Source organism: Hyalella azteca, unplaced genomic scaffold (genome assembly GCF_000764305.2).
Source record: "Hyalella azteca isolate HAZT.00-mixed unplaced genomic scaffold, Hazt_2.0.2 contig9858, whole genome shotgun sequence".
Classification (NCBI taxonomy): Eukaryota; Metazoa; Arthropoda; class Malacostraca; order Amphipoda; family Hyalellidae; genus Hyalella; species Hyalella azteca.
The window spans coordinates 457318-479013 of record NW_025939917.1 but is presented as its reverse complement, the minus strand read 5'-3'; the positions used below and the strand labels follow the sequence as shown (position 1 = coordinate 479013).

The following is a 21696-nucleotide window of genomic DNA, read 5'->3' as shown; positions in this document are numbered from 1 at the left end:
AATATTAATTTTAATAATCTTGTAATATGAAGACCGATCTGAATAAAATTTCTGTTGTAGGTATGTTATAGCACTTGGTTGTTCATTGAAACTTCAGTTAATCCGGATAAACGTAAATTTTATTTTAGTAGAAAACATTTCAAAAGAAGCCCAGTTAAAATGTGAAAACCATCGTTAACAGACGTTCAATATCGTTAAGCAGGTTGATAAATTTTTCACGGCACAGCTACAAGATTTAGCAATTACAAGATCTTTCGTGAGTCGGCAAGAAGAGCGAGCTTAAGAAGAACCTCACAGTAGGACTGGCGGGACACGACTGATTACTCGACTTACAGCCACCAGGGGCCATACTTTCAAAACTGTCTAAGTGAACGTAAGTACTTACGCTCTATTTTCTTGTCTGCGATTGGTGGATTTTGCTTGAAAGACCGTCAACGATTGAGTGAACGTAAGTACTTACGCTCTATTTTCTTGTCTATGATTGGTGGATTTTGCTTGAACTTTCGTCAATGATTGGCTGATGAACTTACGATCTCTTTACTTTTTCCGAAAGTATGGGCCCAGATCTCTCACGATGTCACTGTCACTGCTATGGCAGTCAGGTCGAACTCAAATGTTACTGAGACAACAACGCCACACGCAGCGGTACAATTATAATTGTATGGCGCCGAAACTGGTAGTTGACATGAGAGACTCAGTACTAAAAAACAGAGTCAATAATAAATACTTCACAGTAGAAACTAATACTAAATACCAGGTTTCTGTTAATAGACAACTGGTACCTGCTACAAATACCTGGTACCACCTGCTACCACCCAACTGGTACCTGCTACCTGCTACCACACACCTGGCACCTACTACCACACACCTGGTATCTGCTACCACACACCTGGTACCACACACCTGGTACCACACACCTGCTACCACACACCTGGCACCACACACCTGTTACCACACACCTGGCACCACACACCTGCTACCACACACCTGGTACTTGAGCCTGTGCAGGTCCTGGGGGCAGGCGCTGCTGGTCTCGTAGCCCCAAAGTTCGGTGCGCACGAGCGCGTGCAGGCGCTCAGCGAACGCCTCGGCCAGCCTGTCAGCGAGCGCCTTCGTCAGTATGATGCTGTAGTCGTCCTGACAGCCTTCAAACCTGTCCATGTATACACTGATAAGTAAGAAGCCTTCGTCAGTATGATGCTGTAGTCGTCCTGACAGCCTTCAAACCTGTCCATGTATACACTGATAAGTAAGAAGCCTTCGTCAGTATGATGCTGTAGTCGTCCTGACAGCCTTCAAACCTGTCCATGTATACACCTGTCTCTTATACACATCTAGATGTGTATAAGAGACAGACATGACTCACTCCTGACACACAGCAATCAAGGACACTTGACTCACTCCTGACACACAGCAATCAAGGACACTTGACTCACTCCTGACACACAGCAATCAAGGACACTTGACTCACTCCTGACACACAGCAATCAAGGACACTTGACTCACTCCTGACACACAGCAATCAAGGACACTTGACTCACTCCTGACACACAGTGAGGCACATGACTCACTCCTGACACATCTCCTGGACGCCGTGGCCTGCAGTGACAGCGAAGAGACCAACAGTGTCGGGCTGACCGCTGCCAGCAGGAGCTACGAAGTCAGCCAGGCAGCTGTAACTGCTGTCGCTCTCACGGTAGCTCTGTACAAACATAAAAGTATTAATTCAATCCATTCATGAATGGCTTTTAGTGGATTTATGCAAATATTAAAAAAAAAACTATGATTTATTTTGATATTTCTGTAACTAGGTGCCTGGTTTCCAAAAGGGTATTACTGGAGGTAAAGGTATTACTAAAATTATAAATTATATCAAAAATCTAAGATTGAGAACGGTATTTACGGGTAAGGTAGGAGTAAAAATATTTCATAATATAGACCTCGAGATTAAATTTGCATAACATAATATTTACGGTTATTATATGGGCATTATATGAAGTGCGTTCTAGGCGGTTGAAAGATGTACCTACACGATGCCAAAGTTATAAAAAAAAAAGAACACTAGCGTAAGGCTCTTGACATTGATATATTAAAAAACATAGATGGTTCTTATGGTTGATTAAAATATNACACGATGCCAAAGTTATAAAAAAACACTAGCTAGCGTAAGGCTCTTGACGTTGATATATTAAAAAACATAGATGGTTCCTATGGTTGATTAAAATATACCATAAAACAAAGGTAATCAATGAAGAGGAAAATTGTCCTGTTGCCATAGGGCAAGAAACCCCTTTTTTACTAACAGTAAACTCTTGATACAAGGCCTTCAGATATGAATAGCAATAGAGTGTAGCTGGCAAAGCTAAGGTGAATGCTGGTTAATAAAATTGGGTAACAGAAACTTCTTGAAAATAATACACCAGTAGTAATGACTAGCAAAGCTTAGGTGAATGCAATTGACCTGGCTTTAAAAAATTTAGTACCGTACAAAAGTTCTTGGTAACACAATGCACTAGTAAGTCAAAAAGATTGTTACAAAAAACACAAAGCAAATTACAAAATTAAAGAATCGACGCACCCGTTGCCTCAAACCATACAAAGTCTCGATGGTAGCACCTTGGTCGTCCAGTATAAGAATATCATCGCCGAGACTACAGGCGCAAAAATATTGCTATAAAAACAACAAAGCAAATTACAAAATAAAATAAACCACGCACCTGTTGCCTCAAACCATACAAAGTCTCAATGGTAGCGCCTTGTTCGTCCAGTATAAGAATATCGTCGCCTTTACTACAGGCGCGGTAGAGGCCGACGACGCCGCTGCAGCGCAGCAGCCTGCCCGCCTTGATGCGCCCCAGCAGCGCCTGCGCGTCCGCGAACACCTTACGTGCTTCTTCGCCTGCCCACACAACAAAATTTTAATACAAATTAAATAATACAGAATAAACATTTCACTTTGTGTGCTTTTCGCCAGCCCACACAACAAACTTTTAATCCAAATTAAATAATACAGAAAAAACATTTCACTTTGTCTGCTTCTTCGCCAGATTACGGGATAAACTTTTAATACAAATATGATAATACAGAAAAAAACATTTATTGGAGGATCGTTCGGATTTAAAATCTTCGCCTGACCACGGAACAAACTTTTAATACAAATAAAATAATACAGAAAAATACCAAAAAAATATATTGGTGGATTGTTCGGATTTAATAAAAATAAAATGAGAATCACAGATATACCTATAGACAAAAAAAAAATAAAAATCATTTATTGGAGGATCGTACAGTCGAAAGTAAACAAACTGAAAATCGACGAAATGCGTTCACTAAAATTGAAATTCAGCGAGAAGTAAACGAAAAGTATTCATAGAACTAAACTTTAGGTAAATAGAAAACTTATGCCAAGACATACGGTACCTACGTTACCGTATAGCAATTATTGAACAATACAATTAAATGTAAGCATCACAAAATATAGCCAAAGATACCAAACGAAATTCGGATCCTTACTTTTATGGTCGTTATGGCTTGGCTCTGTTGGTAGTTCGCTACCTCAACAAGGAGCGCTCCGTTCCTGGTCTCGGTGATCTTAGTTGGTTTGCCTTTGATGTGGCTGGCAAAGCTTAGGTGAATGCAATTTACCTGGTTAAAAAAATTGAGTACATTGAGTACAGAAGCTTCTTGGAAATAACACAAAGCACTAGTACCTATGTAAAAAAGATTACTATAAAAAACGCAAGCAAATTATAAAATTAAAGAAACCACGCACCTGTTGCCTCAAACCATACAAAGTCTCAATGGTAGCACCTTGGTCGTCCAGTATAAGAATATCGTCGCCTTTACTACAGGCGCGGTAGAGGCCGACGACGCCGCTGCAGCGCAGCAGCCTGCCCGCCTTGATGCGCCCCAGCAGCGCCTGCGCGTCCGCGAACACCTTACGTGCTTCTTCGCCTGATTACGGAATAAACTTTTAATTAATTTGTATTAATTATTAAAGAATTAAAGAATTAATTTGTATTAATTTGTATTAATTGCCCATGCAATTAGTAAAAATAAAATAATACAGAAAAATAGAAAAAAAACATTTATTAGAGGATCGTTCGGATTTAAGACAAAAATAAAAAAAAAACACAGAAATATAGACAAAAAAATATACATTTATTGGAGGATCGTTCGGATTTAAGACGAATAAAATAAAAACACAGAAATATAGACAAAACAAATAAAAAGCATTTACTGGAGGACTGTTCGGTCGAAAGTAAACAAACTGAAAATCGACGAAATGCGTTCACTAAAATTGAAATTCAGCGAGAAGTAAACGAAAAGTATTCATAAAACGAAAATTCAGGTAAACACTGAAATATAGACAACAAAAGCATTTATTTGAGGATCGTTCAGTCGAAAGCAAACAAACTGAAAATCAATGAAATGCATACAGTAAAGTTCAAGTGAGATTCAGTGAGAAGTAAGAAAAAAGAATTCATAAAACTAAACTTCAGGTTAATAAAAAACTTATGACAAGACATAAGAATTATTGAACAATGTAAGCATCACAAAAAATAGCCAAAGATACCAAACGAAATTCGGATCCTTACTCTAAATTTTAAAAGAAATACAATATGAATTCTATAAACCTATTTCACGCGATGAATAGGAAGAACTTTAACACATCTACAGCCTTCATTTTGTAACCTAATTCATTTCTTTCACAGTTTCATTACCTATAAAGTCTATTTCTAAGGAATGAAGAAAAATTCTTATAATCAACAGAAATAACGCACCCACAGTTTTGTCCTTGAAAATCTTAGGATATCCCCGGTTAGGATATTTCCCTTTCAGCTGCCAAACATCAAAGAAAGGCTTCCAGTCAATATATTCCTCGAGTTCCTCTATGGGGAAATCATCATAGACTTTCGTCCCATAGAAAGTAGGAGGTTTAGGAGCGAGCGTGAAATCAATCACAGGTTTCTTTGTCCTCGCTTCAGCCAGGGATAAATATTTTTTATCCTTAAGTCCCTCATAATGCATCTCCTGGATAGAGGCGTAGTCTTCTTTGAGGTCTTCGTAGAACTCGGGGTATGAGTTAGGGTCTAGCAGGGATGAACAGACCACGACACTACGGGATGCATCTAGCACGTGTACGACGGGTTGACGGTATGCGGGCTGGATCTTGACCGCGGTATGTGTCCGGGATGTCGTGGCACCGCCGATGAGCAGCGGGATGTTTAGACCAGACCTCTGCATCCCTGCGGCAACTGTCGTCATCTCGCTCAACGATGGCGTGATCAGACCTGCATTAATAAAACTAATATATTAACAAGCACAACATAATTTTATATTATATTGAACATATTAACAAGCACAAGATTATATTATATTATAACACAAAGCTGGGATCGAAGCCGCACCTCTCTGCTCCAATCTTGGAACTCATAACTTTAACCACTGGGCCTCCCAGCCCATATTAACCTCTACCGCCTGACACGAATAACCGGAGCAATATTGTGACACAAGCCTACCAAAAAAGAATTCGTTCCAGTGAGCGCAAATTGACTTGCACTGATGGTTGCCGCCATGTACGACAACTTTAAAATGTTCTCTGTTGCGTACAAACGTCCTCAGGTTGCTACGTACTCTCAATAGTTTATTTATAATTTGAGTAAAAAGTTATTTTCCCGGAGAGTGACATACGGCGGTAGAGGGTTAACAAACACAACATAATATAATATTATAACACAAGAAATGGAGTTACCAGGTGCGAAAAAGTTTAGTTTTTGATCGTCTCGTTCAGGAGTATCATCTCGATATCATATCGGCAGGGTTCTCACCTGCCGATTTCGATTAGCTTTCGTCCTGTTAAAAATGTTACATTTTCATCTCAAGTACGGATCCTAAGGGATTTTCAACTTCATTAACCAAAGGTAAATGGCAGAATGACTAACTAAAACATGGCAGCTTTTCTCTTCAACGACTATTAAAGAAGTTAATCCCATAAGAAAAATTTTGGCAACAATTAACAAATATCCCCTTAATGCCGCGAAAACACAAACACACAATGTTCGGTATTCATGCCAAACTTTATAAAACATTACTCATAATTGAGTGCATTTTCAAGGCTTTCCGTTGTATGGGATAGAAATCATTATTATTCAACTATCAAGGTATTAATGTAAAAATATTAATCGCTAATATTTATCGAATAAATTATCGATTGTCCAACATTTTAAATAGTAATTTTAGTTTAAAGTATACTGCAGACTAACTGCGGAAGGATGAGGTGATAGGATTGTTGTGCCGTGGAAAGCCGGAGCGGAGATATTTACTGGGTAAGGATGTGAATATGTAAATATATATGTGAATATATTTGATTATGAACAAATTATGTGAATATTTAGGTTATGTATATATGAATACATTTAATGTTTAGCCTTCTGTTATTTATTTATCTATTTCAGTTGTTTTTTTAGAAGAGCGTCAAATCAAGAGTTAGCCACGAATCTCAGCACTTGAGCTGATAAGCAAGGCATCACAAGATGGAAGCTGTGAACTTGAAATGTTGACGTGCTAGTGTTGTTCTTTATCATACTTTGTAACACGTTGATTATTTAATTTGTTCATATGAATGTGAGGTGTAATACAGGCTTTAATAATTATTCATCATTATCCCGAACCTATAAAGTCGAAAAGGTTAATTGGGATTTCCGAGAGCCCAAACATCGTCGTGAATTACGGTAATTTACGTCCGTACCAATAAGCATTTAATTAATAATTCCGTATTAATTTACGTCCGTACCAATAAGCCTTTACTCTTCGCCTCGAGGTATCCACGTGCAATGCTAACATCAAAGGCAAAAAAAAAATCATTTTAAACAACAAAAGGAGCCGGAAAATAGCTGCACCTACCTTGAATACAGATTCAAAAACTGTTTCACCTCATCGCCCGGCTTACAAAATTCTTGGAAGACTTACATAAATTTAAAATTCTAGAAGACCTACATGAATTTAAACTTTCTAGAAGACCTACATGAATATAAACTTTCTAGAAGACCTACATGAATTCAATATTCTAAAAGACCTACATAAATTCGAAATTTTAAAACATCTACATAAAAATAAGCTCTCGTAAATTTTAAATGCATATGTCGTTATGTTAAAAATCTATCATTATTATGTAACGATTAAATAATTAATTAATAAGAATCTCACCCGAGAGACCAACGATATCAGCTTTTTCTTTGACGGCAGCATCAAGTATTTTCTCCATAGGACACATGACGCCGAGGTCGACGACCCTGAAGTTGTTGCAGCCCAGCACCACGGCCACGATGTTCTTGCCGATGTCGTGAACATCACCCTTAACCGTAGCCAGCACTACCGTGCCAGCGTACCTGCTGTTCTCATCTGCACGGCACACGATAAAATATTGGTCGTGTCGCCAGCACTACCGTGCCAGCGTACCTGCTGTTCTCATCTGCACGGCACACGATAAAATATTAGTCGTGTCGCCAGCACTACCGTGCCCGCGTACCTGCTGTTCTCATCTGCACGGTACACGATAAAATATTAGTCGTGTCGCCAGCACTACCGTGCCCGCGTACCTGCTGTTCTCATCTGCACGGTACACGATAAAATATTAGTCGTGTCGCCAGCACTACCGTGCCCGCGTACCTGCTGTTCTCAACTGCACGAAACACGACAAAGTAAAAAAAAATTCGATAAAACAGCAGAGAGTCTCGATGCTTTTTGACAACCTCATCTGCACGACACACGATAAAAAACGTCAAAATATTCGCTAAAACAGCAGTGAGTCACGTTTTTTTGACAACTTCATTTGCACGACACACGACAAAGTGAGTCGAAAAATTCACTAAAACAACAGAGAGTCACGACGTTTCTTGAACAACAGTGAGTTTTTTTTTACAATCTCATCAGCACGGCACACGACAAAGTAAAATAAAAATCGCTAAAGCAATAGTGAGCACGATGCTGTTAGACAATCTCACCTGCACGGCACACGATACAATATTAGTCGTGTGTATTGCTTTAGAGTGATTAAATTCCTGGGTTTCAGAGAACTCTCGAGTTGAATTTAAAAAGTTATGAATATTAATTCTATTTTATAAATATTCGCTAAAACAACATTCAGTCATGAGGCTTTTTGGCAATCACACAAGAAAAAACATCGACTGAATTATCGTCTTAAAAATAACACTAAATACAAGCGCATTCATAAAATATATATAGGTCATGTACGTAGTCAAAATAGGGACACACATTCTGCATGTACTACTAATAAGGTCTTTACCAGTGCTAAACTGGGTCAGGCAGCCTCACACCATAACAAAAGGTGCATCGTTTTTAAACCTGGTCTCGGTAATTACTTTGAGTGTAGGTCAAAAAAATTTTTGGAAATATACAAAATTTTGTGTAACACAAAAACAACAAAGCGCCACTGCATAAGAGGAGCCATGTTTGAAAAGATAGAACCACCCAACGGTGGTGTATGTTGCAGACCTTGAATATTAAATAAACTCAACTTCATTGTTGAATGATATAAAATAATTACCGTATGGATAAGAATAATTCTATTTAGAGGAATACAATCAAACTTACTGGAAATTGGTAATTTTAGAGCACTGTCTCGGTGCAGAGAATGTTTCGTAACCAAAAACAAGCTTCCAAATGATAGATGATGTACGCGGTGATTAGCATAAACTCCCAATAATACAGAAATTTTCTTTCAAACATATTAGTATATTTTAATCAGAAAAGCGCTGATACCACTAATTCCAATTAAATTCAATACCGTAAAATGGGGTTACTTTGACCGGCGGGGTAACTTTGACCACTTTTCGTTTTTTTAACAAAAACCCCCAAAACTCAAAAACGATTTGACATAGAAAAATTTTTTCAATGGCCATTAAAGGCCTAATACTGAGGCTATGTAACCAATATAGAAAGATTTAAAAAGTTTGAATATCTAATAGGTTAAAAAATTAATAATGTGACCCACAAAAAAGAGCTATTATTTAAAGCCTGTCGGAGTACCCCCTCCAATTTTTTCTCATTTTTTGGTAAAATAACTTCAGGTTTTGATGCATTGTAGTAGAACTCTTCTAGTTACATATGCAACAGACAAATTTTAGGAAAGTGTCATAGTTTGCAAATGGGGGGCGCCGCCCTCCAATGGGGGAACTTTGACCACCTAATGGCAGCCATGACAGGGTAACATTAACCGGCTTGGAAATTAAGTTAAAATTACCATAGGTACCTATATAACATATTTTATGTTTGATACACCTATTAATGTTTTTTCTTTATGTTTCAGACTCTACAGAGTCTTATATATGGTAATTTTAGCTTAATTCCCAAACCGATCAATGTTACCCCGTCACGGCTGCCATTAGGTGGTCACATTTTGCCCATTGGAGGGCGGCGCCTCCCATTTGCAAACTATGACACTTTTATTGATGATTAGATGTGGTAATTACCTGCAGTAATTAATAATTAGACGCAGTAATTAAATCTGATAATTAATAATTAGAGGTAGGAATTACAGCTAATGATTAATAACTAAAGGTAGTAATCACCTGCAATAATTGATAATTAGAGGTAGTAATCACCTGCATTAATTAATAATTGCAATGGTAGTAATTAATGGTAGTAATTACCTATGATAATTAATAATTATAGGTAATATTATTATTTGTTATGTTCACTTAACTGATACCTGTAATGTTATATATCTTATATACATTTTTATGGTTACAAAACCTTTATACCCTAATTATATTTTTTGGGCACTTGTACATGTAATGCCATTACCTTGAAAAACACGATGCATGATTAACAACATAATTTTAGGACAATTCTGCCTCCATGAAGGGAATGAGGTGAGCTACGGCGCGCTTCATTACACGCGCTGACTTGATTACCTGTGGTAATTAATAACTAGCAATAATTCATAATTAGACATAGTAATTAACTGTAGTAATTAATGATTAACAATAATTCATAATTAGACATAGTAATTACCTGTAGTAATTAATGATTAACAATAATTCATAATTAGACAGTAATTACCTGTAGTAATTAATGATTAACAATAATTCATAATTAGACATAGTAATTAACTGTAATAATTAATAGTTAGCAAATAATTCATAATTAAAGGTAGCGATTACCTGCAGTAATTGATAATTGGAGGTGGTAATTACCTGCAGTAATTGATATTAGAGGTGGTAATTACCTGCAGTAATTGATGATTAGAGGTAGTAATTTTTAAAAACTTGCAGTAATAATAATTAGCAATAATTCATAATTATAGGTAGTAATTAACTCTAATAAATAATAATTAGAGGCAGTAAAAACCTGCAATAATTAATTAGAGGTAGTAATTACCCGCAATAGGTAATTAATAATTAGCAATTATTAATAATTAGAGGTCTAACCTAATCTACCTCTAATTAATAATTAATTACCTGCAGTAATTGAAAATTAGAGGTAGTAATTACCTGCAGTAATCGACAATAAAAGGTCGTGATTACCTGCAGTAATGATTAGAGGCAGTAATTACCTCTAATAATAATAATTAAAGGTAGTAATTACCACTGATACTTAATAATTAGAAGTAGTAATTACCTGCAGTAATTCATAATTAGAGGTAGTAATTACCTCTAATAATTAGAGGTAATATTATTACATGTTAGGTTCACTTATTTCTACGCTTTTAAATCATGGGCATACTTGATAGTATTATTTATTGGGAAATAATACCAGTAATGCTGTTAGGTTTATACCTTTTTATCTTTTTGATCTCCAAGCTCCAGCTAGAAATTTCGTTCGGCTTATCGAAAAGAACAATAAGAAAATCGTAAATAAAAAGTACGCTCTGGTCTTCAACCAAACCTGTATAAATGAAGAACTTCTGCCTAACTACACTAATATATATATAAGAATATATGTTTAATATAACAATAAAACTGGTCTTCCCGGTTGATATGACAATATAGGTATATGATAACAATATACCGGTATGTATAATATAACAATAGAAGTGGTCGCACCTGTTAATATAATATATGTAGGTATAATATAGCAATAAAAGTGTTCCAACCTGAGGTAGGAACATTTTGCCATAATAACAATATATGAACAATATAGCAATAAAAGTGGTGTTACCTGAGGTAGGAACATTTTGCCATAATAACAATATATGTATAATATAGCAATAAAAGTGCTCTTACCTGTTAATACAACAATATATATAACAATATATGTATAATATAACAATAAAAGTGTTGTAACCTGAGGTAGGAACATTTTGCCGGCCCCGAAGAGGTCGCCGACGGTGGACATGCCCTTCATGAGAGGCCCTTCGATGATGTGCAGAGGGCGGGGGTAGTCTAGGGTGCGCTGCCGGGCCTCTTCTGTGTCTGCTACTATGTACTGGTCTACACCCTGTGTAATGTATGTGATTGTAATGATGTAATTAATGAGGTAATTATTATGTATTATGTACAACCTGCACAATACTTGCGGCATGTGACATGTACATAGCATCATGTAATTAGTGACATAAGCCAGCGTAGTGACGCTGCTATGTACTGATCTACACCTGCATCATACTTGTGACATGTGACATGTACATAGCATCATGTAATTAGTGACATAAGCGAGTGTAGTGACGCTACTATGTACTGATCTATACCCTGCATGATATTTGTAATTGTAATGTAATAATTGTAATTATGTAATTATGTACAACCTGTATAATATTTATGGAATGTGACATGTACATAATATCATGTAATTAGTGACATAAGCCAACGAGGTACGCTACTATGTACTGGTCTACACCCTGCATAATATTTGTAGCATGATTAATTAGTGATGCAACTATGTACACACTGCATAATATTTATGTCATGTGACCTGTACATAACATCAAATACGGTAATCAGTGACATAAGCCAGCAAGGTAGACTACTATGTAGGTAGTGGTGTACACCCTGAGCACCATTAGTGACGTAATGTAATAAGTCAGCAGTACCTATCAGCCAACTGCTATTATAATTCCACGACAGAGAGCAATGATAATATAAAACGATACTCAAGCTCAGGTTTCAATAGACTAAACTATAGGGTTAAAAATTTTATCGTTCCAACATCACATGACCAACTAGTGACAATGTAAAAACGCCTAAAATAATCCTTTGCAGGAAGTTAGAAAAATATTTTAGCGATACTTCAACAATATAAGTACATATCTCATTAACAAATTAACAACATCTTAATACTGAACAATATAAGTACATATCTCAGTAAATTAACAGCATCTTAGCAATACCTCAACAATATAAGCACATATCTCATAAGCAAATTAACACCATCTTAACAGTACCTCAACAATTCAACTACACAATTCATTAGTAAATTAACAATACCTCAACAATATAAGTACACATCTCATTAGTAAATTAAGACCATCTTAATAATAACCTCAACAATTCAACTACATAATTCATCAGTAAATTAACACTATAAATTAACACAGTACCGGTACCTCAACAATATAAGTACATAATTCACAATTCATTAGTAAATTAACACCATATAAATTAACACAGTACCGGTACCTCAGCAATATAAGTACATAATTCTCAATTCATTAGTAAATTAACACCATATAAATTAACACAGTACCGGTACCTCAACAATATAAGTACATAATTCTTAATTCATTAGTAAATTAACAATACCCCCTACCTTAACCAGCGAGTACACTAGTCTCTCCTCGAGAGGTTTGGTCCGCCAGTCCTCGACAGCGACGCTGGCCTTGCCCTGACTGCTCGAGCTCTGTGCGTACTGCAGCAATTTCTCCGTACCTGTACAAGTTATTCTCTTTGTTACTTAACTAAAACTCAAGTAGTACTTTGTTACTGAATTAAAACTCAATTGGTAATATTATAATTGGAAAAAATCTAAATGTTTCAAGGGCATTGGCCATTCAGTGCTGAAAGTCACAACATGACACCCAGAAACAAGGCGGAAGGTTTTCATCATCGAACTTTTTATGTATCAAAAATCATATATTACCAACATCACAGAGCGGGAAGTTTCAAATGATCTACTGCTGAAGCCGGTGAGGAAAAAGTATCACTATCATCGTGGAGAGACAAATAAGTGCTAGATCTTAACAGTAAAAGTAACAGACAATCAGTCATAGTTGTTATAAGTAACAGTGAAAGTAACAGACAATCCGTCATAGTCGTTATAAGTAACAGTGAAAGTAACAGACAATCAGACATTGTAGTTATAAGTAACAGTGAAAGTAACCGACAATCCGCCATAGTTGTTGTAAGTAACAGTGAAAGCAACAGACAATCCGACATTGTAGTTATAAGTAACAGTGAAAGTAACCAACAATCCGTCATAGTTGTTATAATTAACAGTGAAAGTAACAGACAATCTGTCATAGTTGTTATAAGTAACAGTGAAAGCAACAGACAATCCGATATACCGGTACCTAGTTGTACGTAACAGCAAAATTAAGAAACAATCCGTCATGGTCGTTATACGGAACAGTAAAAGTAAAAAAAAAATTATAATTAAAGAAATTATTAGCATACCATTGGGGTCAGTATTGAAGAGCAGTGCCTCGCAGAGCTGCAGCAGCCGAGGTTCGATGTCGTCATAGACAGGCAGGCAACCTGCATTAACTATGCCCATGTCCATGCCGTGCTGTACAGCGTGGTACAGGAACACGCTGTGCATCGCCTCCCGTATTGTCTCCATGCCTGTAGTGCACAGCAAAGTCGTGAAATATTCTCTTTAAATCCAAAATATTTAAATTGGTTCAAATTTAGGTTAAAAAATATATAAAATGAAGGTACAGGATTTCTCGATATAGATCTGGCAGTGAATAAATGGCCCCTGAAATATTTTATTACACAACACAATATTGTATGAAATTTTATTTCTACAGCAATATTCAAAATGAATTCATTAGGTTATAACGAGTACTTCCTAATTTATTAAGCGATAAAAAGTTCTTACTTCATGAAGTGTTAAAATAAATGTTTCGGGCTTCAATAAACCTATTTTTCAAACGAGCACATTTACCTATAAAATGTGCAACATTAGTTTAATTCAAAGTTCATTCCAAGCTTAGAATTGTTTCATTAGTTATTACATTTCATCATTAATAACAAAGATAAGTTACTCACCTCTGAAGGCGAAGCTGAAATTGCTGACACCGCCGCTGATGCGAGCGCCTGGACACTTGGCCTACAGAACAACATATGTGATGATTTATACAACATATATGATGATTTTTACAACTTATATGATTTATACAACATACGTACACAATTTATACAACTTATATGATCTATACAACATATATAATTCATACAACTTATATGATTTACACAACATATACAATTTATACAACTTTGATAATTTAAATCAACGAATTCTCGGGTCGTTAATCGCACACGTATGAATAAACAAATTCTGACATCTAAAACTAATTTATACAACATATACATTACAAAGTATACAACATAACTCTTGTTCCGCTTCAGCTGCCGCACTATACAAAGAGTTACGAGCTCATAAATCAGTCGTATCTTTGAGACGTACCATGAAAAATATTATATATAAAATACGGTATATAATAATATACCTATACTAACACCGTCAGACAATCACATACGGCTTTTCTAGGTAAACCTACAATCACAAACGAAAAAAAAATAAATTGCTTATTGGACGCTACGAGTACTTATGCGAATTTTGATAGCACAACCTCTGAGAACCAATTGGGCAGACTAACCCCAAAAAAATTTTTACGTCCGGACCTATGCAGTTTGTAAATTTCATTTAAATTTTTATGTCCGGACCTATGAAGTTTATAAATTTCATTTCAATTTTAATGTCTGGACCTATGAAGTTTGTAAATATCATTGCGAGGTCTCAGGAATAAGTACGGCCTTGAGAGCAATCTCTGGAGCTGTATTTGTCCATTATTCAGTGAGTGTGTAAGATTTTCAGAAAACTCCCAAGACAAACAGATCTGTTGCTTTAGAGGAATAATAATACTTACAGAGATAGTTAGAACAAAAGCGCACCTTAATTTCATTCACAAATAAGAACGGGACTTCCAACGCACCTTGATTTCATTCACAAATAAAAATGTATCTAAAAATCACTTAAATTTCTAGCGCTTACAGAGATGAAATAAAAGCGCACCTTAATATTATTCACATATAAAAATTGATCTAAAAATCACTTAGATTTATAGCGCTTACAGAGATAAAAACATATATAAAAATGGATCAAAAAACACTCAACTTTCCAGCGCTTACAGAGATGAAATAAAAGCGCACCTTGATTTCATTCACAAATAAAAATGGAACTAAAAATCACTTGAATTTCCAGCGCTTACAAAGATAAAATAAAAGCGCACCTTGATTTCCTTGATTGATTTAAGGAAATTAAGTCCGTATTCATTGTGTTCTGGGATGCCGGTGGCGACAGTAAGGATGTTGGGGTCAAAGATGATGTCCTGAGGGTCGATGCCAACCACTGATGTTAGCAGCACGTACGACCGATGACAGATACGAACTTTGTCCTCCACTGTTGTGGCCTGTAATGGAAACTTGTGTACAGTTTACAGTCATAAATGCTGTAGCCTGCAATGAAAACTTGTGTACAGTTTGCAGTCATAAATGTTGTGGCCTGTAATTAAAAGTTTGTACAGTTTACAGCCATAAATGTTGTGGCCTGTAATTATTTGTGTACAGTTTACAGTCATAAATGCTGTAGCCTGTAATTAAAAGTTTGTACAGTTTACAGTCATAAATGCTGTAGCCTGCAATGAAAACTTGTGTACAGTTTACAGTCATAAATGTTGTAGCCTGCAATGAAAAATCCGTTTCATTTTTTAATGATAAAACTAAAACAGGATTCGTCAGGGATCCCTTTTGTTGATTTTACGACATTTTAGAAGCAGTTAGAAGTGTAAAGCAGTTTACCATTTATCCTTAGTACCCTTGATTTACCACTGCGCACCTGTCCTTATTCATCAAAGGCCATGACGTTGCATCAAAGGCCATTTACCATATATCCTTAGAATCCTTTGTTTACCACTCCGCACCTGTCCTTGTTCATCAAAGGCCATGACGACTAAGGCGGCTCCATATCGCTTCACAAGTCGCGCCTTGGCAAGGAAGTCCTGCTCGCCTTCCTTCAAGGAGATGCTGTTCACGATGCCTTTGCCTTGACTAGCCTTTAGGCCAGCCTCCACCACCGCAAAGTCAGAAGAGTCAATGCACAAAGGCACCTGCCGAATAAACACATGTAAAAATAAAAGGCACAAAGGCACCTGCCGAATAAACAGCATCAAACACGTGTAAAAAGTACTTATAAACGTACTAAGTACTAAAAACTTATATTATTTAAAACCCTGAAAACCCCTAAAAGTAAACAAAAATAGAAGTACTTATAAATGCTATGAAAAAGGCATGCATTTCAGAGGTGATATTGATGGATTAATAAAAGTAAAAATCAATATACAATGGTATCAATTTGACATACATTATTTAAAATATAAATTAAACTTGCATAAGATCGAACATGGTTATGAAATTAATATGACGGTTAATTAATAAAATTAATATGATGAAAATATCATGCACGTCTCGTACCTAATATTTTTAGCCACTAATGTGTTTACACTTTCAGTTCTTTAGTTTCAGGAAATTAATAAACGATTTCATATTAGCGCTCAATTACATAATTCCATATTTTTATTTAACCCATGTGCCAGCTAACGTCAAGTAAATTTTGCTTGCTTCTTTCTCGTTAATATAAAGTGCTTAACATCCGCTGATAAATCAAACATCCATAATTCAATTTGACATCCAATCAATAAACAGAAGCAGTTTAGCCCAACGTACGGGTGGCTTTATTTCATTAAAAATTTTATATAGACCTACATGCGGAAGCCACTCTAGATTTAATTTTCAACTATCTGCCTTGAAGGTACAAACTTCATAACTTTAACTACCAGAAATTCATACCATCACAAGCAATATCGTGTAACATGACTGGCTAATTATACACGTGAAGAAGTAAAAAATTACAACAATTTCTTGTGGAATATGTAGCATACTGTAATAATAAAGTAACATACTATAACAATGTAACTAATTATAATAATAAGACTAAAGTAACATACTATAACAAAGTAAGATGGTATAAATGTACCTTGCAGACATCAGGCTCGGTGGCGATGAGGTTGAGGAACTTGGTCATGGCGGCCACGCCGTCCAGTAAGCCTTCGTCCATGTTGATGTCCAGCACCTGGGCGCCGTTCTCAACCTTCGATAAATAATTTTATTATAATATATAATTATATGTTATTTATACAACACTTTCAAGCTTCAATACATACTTTTATTATAATATATGATTATATGTCATTTATACAACACTTTCAACCTTCAAAAGATACTTTTATTATAATATATAATCATATGTTATTTATACAACACTTTCAAAACTGAGAAAATTTCGCTTTTTACGGAGAAGAAATGGAATAAGGCTAAGAATTCAATTCAAAATGTAAGCTGATTGTTCAAAAATTTTTTTGTCCAGTGATCTGTGTAAAACTTTGCAACATTTTTTAAAAATCACTGATGTGCAACCGAAATGAACTTTAAAGAATTTGTTGAAAAACTTGACGAATTTCTGAAGAGTTTCTCAAGTTTTATGACTTAAAGGGACCAGTCATTACAATTGAGAAAATTAGTCATAACATTCACATTACAAAACCAGTAAACGAGTAAGAAAATCCACAGTAATTATAAACCATAAAAAATTAATAATTAAAATCATAGAAAATTAACGATTATAAAGCGTGGAAAATTGATGATTATAAACCATCAAAAATTAATGATTATTAATCATCAAAAATTAATAAAAATTCTGTGTACTATTTATATTTATCCATAAATATCCATTGAGTATTTCGTCACACATTCATCCCACGTCAGCACCTGGGTCTTGGCAATAGCTAGCGCCTCGTCATATTTATTCTTTATACACGTGAAGAAGTAAAAAATTACAACAATTTCTTGTGGAATATGTAGCATACTGTAATAATAAAGTAACATACTAAAATAAAAATGTAACACACTATAATAATAACAATAGTTTAACATAGTATAATAATAATAATGTAACATACTATCATTTTAACAATAATGTAAAATACTATATTAATAACAATAATGTAACATACTATAACAGCAACAATGTAACTAATTATAATAATAAGACTAAAGTAACATACTATAACAAAGAAAGGTAGTATAAATGTACCTTGCAGACGTCAGGCTCGGTGGCTATGAGGTTGAGAAACTTGTAATAATAATAACGTAACCTACTATAATAATAATAATAATAATGTAACATACCATAATAATAATAATGCGAGATACTATAATAACAATAAAGTAAGATAATATATCTACCTTGCAGACGTCAGGCTCGGTGGCTATGAGGTTGAGGAACTTGGTCATGGCGGCCACGCCGTCCAGTAAGCCTTCGTCCATGTTGATGTCCAGCACCTGGGCGCCGTTCTCTACCTTCAATTCATACTTTTATTATAATATAGAATCATATGTTATTTATACAACACTTTCAACCTTCAATACATACTTTTATTATAATATATATTTATGTGTTATTTATTCAACACTTTTAGAACAGAGATAATTTCGCTTATTTACGGCGAAGAAATGGAATAAGGCTAAGAATTCAATTCAAAATGTAAGCTGATTGTTCAAAAAATTTTTTGCCCAGTGATCTTAGCGCCTCGTCATGTTTATTCATGAGCACCTGGGTCTTGGCAATAGCGAGCGCCTCGTCATGTTTATTCATAAGCACCTGGGTCTTGGCAATAGCGAGCGCCTCGTCATGTTTATTGGTCTTGACGAGGCGGCAGAAGAGACGAGACCCCGCGACGTTGCAGCGCTCGCCGATGTTGACGAAGTTCGTGTGGCTCGTCACGTAGGAGGGCTCGAGTCCGCTCAGTAGCAGCGTGTTGGGGTGCGGGTTACTGGGAGGTGTGCGTGGTCGACACGACTTAACAGCTGCTGCTATTGCTCTGTAGGGACGGAGGATATGGTGTTATTAAATTAAAATTGAATGTAAATTATTTTTAATGTTGGTTAGAATTGAATAAATGTGGGGGGCATGAAGCCCGCCCTATAGCATCACCTGATATCTAGCACTTTCATCTTAATTGAAGATGCTCATATTATGAACCAGTAAGAAGTTCCCGTATTTTAAAGCCTGAGAGCATCACCTAATATGCTGCTCTTTTGTCTTGAAGGTTTAACAATTAGCTGAAAACGCACATAATAAAGCTGTGAGAAATAATCTCCCTTTATAAGGCATGAGATTCGATGTGTCTTGTATCATCACCCGATGTGATGAGATGTGGCTGTATCATCACCTGATGTATGATGTGCCGTGTATCATCACCTGATGTGGTGAGGTGTGGCTGTATCATCACCTGATGTGCCCTGTATCATCACCTGATGTGGTGAGGTGTGGTGCCACAACATCCTGTATCATCACCTGATGTGGTGAGGTGTGGTGCCACAACATCCTGTATCATCACCTGATGTGGTGAGGTGTGGTGCCACAACATCCTGTATCATCACCTGATGTGGTGAGGTGTGGTGCCACAACATCCCCCCACGACGTTCACGAGACCATCACGAGCGAAGCCTCCCACGATCTCCGCCATCTCCTCCGGCGTCTCGTCGTAAGCACCGAACGCGTTCGGCAGGCCTGTTCATAATAATAATAAATATTAGTCCAAATGTACATAATAATAATAACTGTTAGTCCTAAATGTTATTCCTTTAGTAAATAATTAAGGTTTCAGTTATTCTATTATTAAAAAGCTCTCGTTCGGCGTCTCGTTGTAAGCGCCGAATGCGTTCGGCAGGCCTGTTCATAATAATAATAAATGTTAGTGCTAAGTGTTAGTCCGAGATGTTAATCCTTTACTAAATAATCAAGGTTTTATGTTATTCCATTGTTAAAGAGCCCTCGTCCGGCATCTCATCGTAATCGCTGGGCCTTTTAATACCGCGAATATAATGGACATTTATACTCTTATTTAAACTTCATGTTCCGCGATAGATTTATAGACTTTATTTATAGATAAGAGATTTTAAACTCGTATTAAAGAGCTAAGGTGCCATGTGTAATTTTTATATACCATAGTGAAGAGTATTGAGTGGTTGCCAAATGATAAAGTTGGTACAAAAATGAAACATTCCGACATAAAGAGCTTAGAGTAGGGAGTCGATGATTAAGGTAGAGTGGATAAGAAACATTACTAGGAGTGAAGGTATATAAATGAGATGTTAATCCTCTAGTAAATCGCTACGGTTAATGGGTAGATAGGGCAAAGATATCTCCAGTTTGGTGAGCGTGAGGGGAAAGAGCAGGTTAAAAAATTAAAAACCAGAATTATACCGTTACTGCCAGTTAAGTAAAATTTTGATTATTTTCAAACGAGATCTTTTAAAACATGATAAATAAATTTAATGATAAATTCAAAGTTCGTCAGGTAAGTAAACGTGCATGATTGGCATTTGACTTTTTTTTTAAATGGCGCTTAAACTTAGACACCAGTAGGAACACTAATAATACAGGCAACTGCTGTCTTCGCATACATTTAAGTATAGTTGAAAGAAAACTAAAAATCAACAAAGCGAATGAGTAAGTTCACTGAAAATTATGGTTCAACATTGACCAGCATCTAAATATACAAATGCACTGAATACACTAGAAATAAGGACTGATTTACAAATGCACTCAATACACAAGAAATAAGACTAAGTATTGACCAGCGTTCATGTCTACTAATGCACTGAATACATTAGAAAAAGATAAATAAGTATTGATAAGAAATAGGTATTGACCAGCGTTGATATCTACTAATGCACTGAATACACAAGAAATAAGGACTGATTTACAAATGCACTGAATACACTATAAATAAGGACTTTTCTACTAATGCACTGAATACACAAGAAATAAGACTAAGTATTGACCAGCGTTCATATCTACAAATGCACTGAATACACTAGAAATAATGACTGATTTACAAATGCACTGAATACACTATAAATAAGGTCTTTTCTACAAATGCACTCAATACACAAGAAATAAGACTGAATATTGACCAGCGTTGAGATCTACATATGCACTGAATACACTAGGAAAAGATAAATAAGTATTGATAATAAATAAGCATTGACCAGCGTTGGGGTAGCACAGCACTCTAGCGGAGGTGTTGGCTGCGATACGCGACAGGAACGGCCGCATCTCTGCGGCACCCAGCGCGCAGTTCAGACCCACGCTGTAAAGAGGGACATTGCAGTGAATACGAGCACCATACTACGATTCACATTCGTTTTATTAGCATAACATTTTCTTATGGCATTCTATAGTCCCGCGCTGCAAAGAAGGACATTGCAGTGAATGAGAGTACCATTATATGATTCATATTCATTTTATTAGCACAACATACTTTCACGGCAACCGAGTCCCAAAATGCAGGGCAGACATTGCAGTGAATGAGAGCACCATTCTACGATT

General features: G+C 36.0%; 1 protein-coding gene across 1 annotated transcript in view; it reads right to left on the bottom strand.

The window, feature by feature from the left end:
* The window catches only part of LOC108671758 (methionine synthase), a 30595-nt gene that overhangs the window by 2354 nt on the left and 6545 nt on the right, over positions 1–21696 (bottom strand). Inside the window, exons 8-23 of the mRNA XM_018159334.2 lie at positions 21357–21457; positions 19743–19872; positions 18961–19180; positions 18546–18659; positions 16166–16351; positions 15476–15655; positions 14232–14292; positions 13635–13802; positions 12772–12890; positions 11311–11463; positions 9879–9938; positions 7210–7444; positions 4785–5294; positions 2718–2899; positions 1572–1702; positions 988–1153 (exon numbers count right to left, since the gene is read on the bottom strand). Coding sequence (XP_018014823.1) covers positions 988–1153; positions 1572–1702; positions 2718–2899; positions 4785–5294; positions 7210–7444; positions 9879–9938; positions 11311–11463; positions 12772–12890; positions 13635–13802; positions 14232–14292; positions 15476–15655; positions 16166–16351; positions 18546–18659; positions 18961–19180; positions 19743–19872; positions 21357–21457 — 2716 coding nt within the window. The remainder of the gene's footprint in view (positions 1–987; positions 1154–1571; positions 1703–2717; positions 2900–4784; positions 5295–7209; positions 7445–9878; positions 9939–11310; positions 11464–12771; positions 12891–13634; positions 13803–14231; positions 14293–15475; positions 15656–16165; positions 16352–18545; positions 18660–18960; positions 19181–19742; positions 19873–21356; positions 21458–21696) is intronic.